A 6,587-nucleotide genomic window follows, 5' to 3' on the forward strand; every position below is an offset into this window, starting at 1 on the left:
TAAGCTACCAAGCATTGAAGATTTTGAGGCTCCAACTTTAAACTTGTTATCACAACTTTAAGTATCGACTTTATGTAATGGAATTCATTATTCAAATTTTTGTGATAGTTATTATGTACTTTTTGGTTAGATTTATTCAATATGACTAAGAGATTTGATATATTGAAGCTTCTTTTGTGGAGAATACTAAGTTAGTAATCATTTGATAAACTTTAGACACGCTTGAGTGATATATCAATATCTACAATGGTTGTACATGAATATTTCTTATAGTGTTCATACAGGGATATATCAACATGTAGTTGTCAACTTATGAAATTACTTGACTATCAATATCTCCAATGGTTATACAGGGATATATCTTATAGTGTTCATACAAGAATATATCAATATGTATTTGTCAACTTATGAAATTATGAAATTACTTTACTATCAATATCTCCAATGGTTGTACAAGGATATATCTTATAGTGTTCATACAGGAATATATCAATATGTATTTGTCAACTTATGAAATCAGGAAATTACTCGACTATCAATATCTCCAATGGTTGTACAGGGATATATCTTATAGTGTTCATACAGGAATATATCAACATGTATTTGTCAACTTATGAAATTACGAAATTACTTGACTATCAATATCTCCAATGGTTGTACAGGGATATATCTTATAGTGTTCATACAGGAATATATCAATATGTATTTGTTAACTTATGAAATTACTTGACTATCAATATCTCCAATGGTTATACAGGTATATATTTTATAGTGTTTATAAAGGGATATATCAACATGTATTTGTTAATTAATGAAATTATGAAATTACTTGACTATCAATATTTCCAGTGGTTGTCCAGAGATATATCTTATAGTGTTTATACAGGAATATATCAACATGTAGTTGTCAACTTAAATAATAGTATATTAAGATGTAATAATATATAAATTGTAGTTTGACATGGAATAGAAATAGAAGAAAACTGAATTTATAAAATAGTAATATGAAATTGTTTAAAGTGTAATAAATACAATAAGCAAGAAAAAACACATAAATCAATGTCTAACTATTGCGTAAGGGAAAATTTACACGACTTCCTGTTGTGACCATATCTTCCACAACGGCTGCATTTAACACGTTTTTTAAATTCCAATGCTGACGGAATCCTCAACTTCTTTGGTCTACCAGCAGGACGTTTCACATTGGGCAGCAACATCTTTATAATCTTTACATCTTCTGGGATATTCCAACTTGACTGATGACCTAATGGGTGTATACTTCCACTGTATGTGGAACTTAAATAGTTGTTCGAGTAGTAGGAGGAGACATAACCTTTTTTAGGTAAATGCTTCTGAGTCAGTACAGCGCATGCATGTGAACAAGGTATTAAACAATATCCCACTGACGACAAGAACAATTTTTTTTTTGAAGTATTACCTCAAATTATCTATGCTTATCAATTACCTGATAAATATCGTTATTGACAGCATAAACCTAAAAGAAATTTGAAAGATAACGAACATCAGTTATTTATTAGTTAAGAGTCCAAACATATACATCTACTAAATTAATTAAACAGAAAACATGTACTGATAAATCATGGGTATTAAAAATTTAATGTAATGATGCTTATGAAAACTTACTTTCATTGTACGACAAGCTGAAATTTGTTCACTTAACTTACTCTCAGCACTTTTCGTGAATTTAGTAATTTGAAAATCAACATCGTTCTGACGCTTATAGAACCACCTCTGCAACATCATCCGCACGACTTCTAACATGGAAGTAATTGGTAATTCCATTGCATCTTTCATGGCAGCATTTAGACTTTTTGAAATGTTGGTTGTCATAAAATTGTATCTTGACGAAGGAGAATAAGCATACGACCATTTAGAGAAACCTATGCCCGACAACTCCTCGCTATGCCTCGTACAGTAGAATCTAAAAGGTGCATGTTATGTTCAAAATCCTCAACATTATATGCTTTGGCACGTGGGAAGAATAATTTATCAGAAACTTTCTCCTTGTAATTCAACTTTAAATTCTTGAAGAGATGATACGCGCATATGCAGTGGCAAGCAGTAGTGAAAACCTTCTCAGCTGATTTTACTATACTCTTGTGCCGATCGAAGACAGTTACAAGGTCTTGACGAGGACCTATACATGGTTTTAGCTGTTCAAAAAACCAAACCCATGAAGCGTCATTCTCAGAATAGACAACACAAAATGCCAAAGGGAATATCTGATCATTTGCGTCTAAAATGCAAGCTGATAACAAAGTGCCACCGTACTTATTCTTCATTGAAGTTCCATCAACTTAAATAACAGGTCGACAATATTGGTAGCCATCGATCGAAGACGACAAAGCCATAAAAAGGTAATGAAATCTTCCATGATTGTCAACTTTAAAATCGCAAACTGAACCTACAACATTATGTATAGAGTAGATTATATAATATATTACTCTAACGGCGATATATATTGAAAATACGTGAATAGAATCATACCTGGATTTTTCACCTTAATCATGTGACAAAAAGAAGGAACTAATGCGTAAGACTCCTCAGGAGATCCCTTAATTTCTTTTATTGCAGATTTTCTTACACGCCATGCTTTTTGATAATTGATACTAATACCGAGTCCTCTACGCACATGGGATATAACATCTTTAACACTAAGCAAATCAGTGCCAAACATGTTAGTCCTATCCTTAATAAACTCCTTGATAACAGAAAAAGTTGCTTGCCTATGATCGTTAAGAACTATTTCAAGAGAACATGTATGTTCTTGTACAAATTTCTTTACTATCCAAATCTCACTTCCTTGGTCCCCAAACTTGGAAGCATGAAGATACCACTGGCAATTGTCCATAAAGAAACGGACAATGAGTACATCACGATTTGATTTGATAGTCCTAAATTGAAAGTTATCTCTTATAGCCACAGATCGCAAAGCATTCTGTAAATTTTTCTTTCCACAAAACTTGTCATTCACTTCAATGTGGAAATTCCTCAAAATATTGGTAACATCAATCGAGTAATGAAATTGACCAATTGATGGTATACCATTGTCTATCGAACTTGAAGTATTAATAGGCATGCGATCTAATACGTTAGAAAGACAATTTCTACAATCAACGACTAAACTACAACATTGAGCGACACCATTAAAAATGACATTGTATAACCAATGCACATCCTTGTCGTCTGATATTTTCATGTCCTTCATAAACTGAGTGGTTCCAATGCAAGAAAAGATATCAGGATAATCAGAACTACCGACCAATCCCAATTGTTCCATTATATCTTTCAGCAATTTGGCATATGACATTTCTTGATGTATAATTAGTTCTGACACTTTGTATTCCACGTAATTATCTCTGTCGTTCCAAAACCCGCCATGAAACATGCTCATGGTAATAGAAGTGCTACCTACATGACATTTATAAAAGTACATTTACTTATGTGGGAATAAATTATATACTACTTAATAGGCGTTTATACATAATGTTCATAGTAGATTTCAAGAGTACAAGTATATTATATACCCATTTATGTACTAATCCCTATCTTATAATAACAAAATAACATGAACATAATTTATATACATATATATGAATAGCTAAAATGTAATTTAAAACAAGATAATAATAGGAAGTGCAGTAATAATGTTAAATCTATGATATTAACCTGTAATCATAAGAAATAATAAAACCATGTAATTGCTTATGGCGTGAATGATAGTGGAAAAAACTGAATTCAGGTTTTTTCTTGGCAGTAGCGTGCAAACAACATATTGTGTCTTTTTTTTTTTGAACAAGTGCGAATGTGAGAGGAGTGTAGAAAATTTAAATTATCATTTTGAAACATTGTAGCGCCTTGCACCATAGGAGAAATCGAAGGGAAAGTGTTCATAGCACCATAGCAGTGAAGGAAGATTAGCTTGGTAGTGAACGGAGAAGAAAATCGGAAGAAAAAACGGAATACCTTGGCCGAAGAAGAAAATCGAAAACAATGGGGATGATAAGATTTAAATATTTTTTTAATTTATAATATTGGTAAATAAACCAATCAATATGTTTTGAGAGATTTCGAGGAGAAAATTAAGGAATTTGAAATTAAGGAATTTGATTTGACAATTACTATGGGGCCCACATTTATTAAATGATTGTGATATTAGTTTATGCAAATAACAATTTTATATTTAAAAAATCAAAATCCCTTAATAAATGAAAATGCAATAAGTATGGGTAAATTTGGAATTACATTAAAATCCTACCTGCAGAAATCTAGTGTAAATTTATAAAAATTTAGACATTTATGTAAATAAGTTTCTAAAACAATCCTCCGAAGATATTATCTCAAAAAACAACAACCATTCAAATTACACAGCTTAACTTTTTAATAATTTACATCATTGTCTAAAGATTGACCCGTAGAATTTACTAGAAAGAAAAATAAAATCAATATACAATAAATTTTGAATTTGTGTGGTTTCCTAATTTTTGTTTTTTTTAGACAGACCTAATTTTTGTTTTTAAATCCCTAAAATCGTGCAGCAAGTTTCATGAAATAATTTTTATTTTGAAATCCCCAAATCCCTAAAATCTCTAATTTGAAAACTTAAAATAATGTTAGGAAGTTGATTAGATTTTGGATAGGTATATATTATATAACCTGATATTTGAGTATATACCACAAAAAGTTATATACTACATAACCTAAATATTTGAGTATCTACCAACTAAAACCTATATATTATATAACTTAATACAACTTTTTTAGGTAGTATATGTTTATCGTACTGTAAATTATAGGATAAAAATATATTATATGATAGTAGTTGGAATATATTGTATAACATAATAGTATATAATAATAAAAAGAATATAAAAAATGAATTTGGTGAGAGAGAAACTATTTAAATTTTGATTACAAGAAAGATTTGGTATTAATTGTGATATATGAGGAAAATATCAAATTTTTAGATGGTCAAGAGAAAAATATTTGAAAAAAACAAATTTAATCAAATAAAACAATAATAATTGAGGGAAATTTTGGTACTAATGAAAATTTAAAATCTAAGATTTCAAATATGAAAAAATTTGAAAATTTAAGCTATTTGTGAAATATAATTTATAAAACGAGCCATTAAAGATATTTTCTCTTATAAGGGATTAGTACTATTCTTCGAGAATTTAGAGTAGGTGTTTTTATTTTTCAATCCTTTTTTAAAAATGACCAAATGATCTTTGCTAATGACAAATATCCATTTCGTTTTTTTCCTAACAGTTTTGGAAATTTAGATTTGGACCATTAACATTTTCTATTTCTTTTTTCAGAGAGCATCGGGGTTTAATCACCCAAGAACAAACTGAAAAATTGTTAAGCGGGGCAAGGAGACCAATAGATATTCGCCATTGCCTCCAGGAGGCTCTTCACAAATATGGACACCTAGAGGCAGCGTACAAGCTTTATTTGCCAACCAATCTGCACACATATTGGCTTCCCTATAAACATGTTGAACCAAGACATCCCACTCTCGATCCATCAACTGAAATATTTTCCTTAAGAGTGGCTGAAGAAGAACATTTGATTTCGATTTGTTTTCAACCAAATTACAGGCAACTGCTGAATTTGTTTCAACCACTAGCGACGACACCCCATCTTCCAAACAATGTCTAACCCACTCAGGATTTCCCATAATTCTGCCACCATTGCCGTTGTATGACCAATATTTTGCTGAAACCCTTTTATCCAGCTCCCATATGATTTTCTTATGATTCCAACAGTCCCTGCCATGCCTGGGTTCCCATGGGAGGAACCATCTATGTTAAATTTCCATTTATCTCCTGATGGGGTGTCCAACTAATGTTCACCCATGTTGGAGGACATTTCTTTGAAAGTGGAGCTGTTAATCTCCATGAGTGAGTAAAATTATCTATAATTCGGCAAATAACCGTTGCTGGAGTTGACGGCATATTGGCTCCAGGTTGAAATATTGCTTTATTTCTCCATGACCATATTAACCAGCATCCTACTGCAAATAACGAAGACCAATAGGCTGATGGCGGGTTTATCAGATTCATCGCCAACCATTACTGCACATCACAATTAAAGAAACTATCAGTAGAATTGTCCGGAACTAATGTTATCCATACCTGTTTAGCATTTACGCAATCTCAAATAACATGGATAGTTGTTTCAATTAAATACGAGCAGTTATAACATAAATTATTCCGACATAACTTCCTTTTAAACCTCTCTTTATTAGTCAATAATCCTTCATGCGTCACCAGCCAGCCATAAAAAGGATCCTATCCTATTCGACCTTTCCCAACTCCAGATTGCTTTTCATATTAGGTTTCTTTATGCTATAGTATTTAATGACAAAAGGTGAGAGTAAGTGGTCGATACTGAATAATCACCACTTTTAGAACCTATCCAGATTGGGAAATCAGAATCCGTAGCTGATATATCAGGTGGTTTAATACTAGCTATTGATAAATAGTAGATTGATTTAACCTCCCTTCGAACGCACTCCAATTCCAGCCCCCATCATCTAACACATAATCTCTAATCGGTTT

At 31.6% G+C, this 6,587-nt stretch overlaps 1 protein-coding gene across 1 annotated transcript; it reads right to left on the reverse strand.

The window, feature by feature from the left end:
• Positions 1 to 1,067: 1,067 nt before the first annotated feature.
• Positions 1,068 to 3,415, reverse strand: LOC111022347 (uncharacterized). The gene is made up of 5 exons (XM_088122968.1): positions 2,509 to 3,415; positions 2,062 to 2,158; positions 1,645 to 1,942; positions 1,466 to 1,495; positions 1,068 to 1,352 (listed from the first exon to the last, which is right to left on the reverse strand). The coding sequence occupies exons 1-5, from the start codon at positions 3,413 to 3,415 to the stop codon at positions 1,068 to 1,070; spliced, it is 1,617 nt and encodes a 538-aa protein (XP_087979094.1).
• Positions 3,416 to 6,587: the final 3,172 nt, after the last annotated feature.

This window comes from Momordica charantia (genome assembly GCF_013281855.1).
Source record: "Momordica charantia cultivar OHB3-1 chromosome 4 unlocalized genomic scaffold, Mcharantia_2.0 BLBB01000004.1, whole genome shotgun sequence".
NCBI classification, from domain to species: Eukaryota; Viridiplantae; Streptophyta; class Magnoliopsida; order Cucurbitales; family Cucurbitaceae; genus Momordica; species Momordica charantia.

What these genes read in the sequence shown, in the direction of transcription:
- LOC111022347 (XM_088122968.1), bottom strand. Translation starts at nt 3,415, where the DNA reads ATGAGCATGTTTCATGGCGGGTTTTGGAACGACAGAGATAATTACGTG. An exon ending in GATTAAGGTGAAAAATCCAG is followed by an intron (nt 2,159 to 2,508) that starts GTATGATTCTAT and finishes AACCATGTATAG; the next exon opens with GTCCTCGTCAAGACCTTGTA. An exon ending in TCAATAACGATATTTATCAG is followed by an intron (nt 1,353 to 1,465) that starts GTAATTGATAAG and finishes GTACTGACTCAG; the next exon opens with AAGCATTTACCTAAAAAAGG.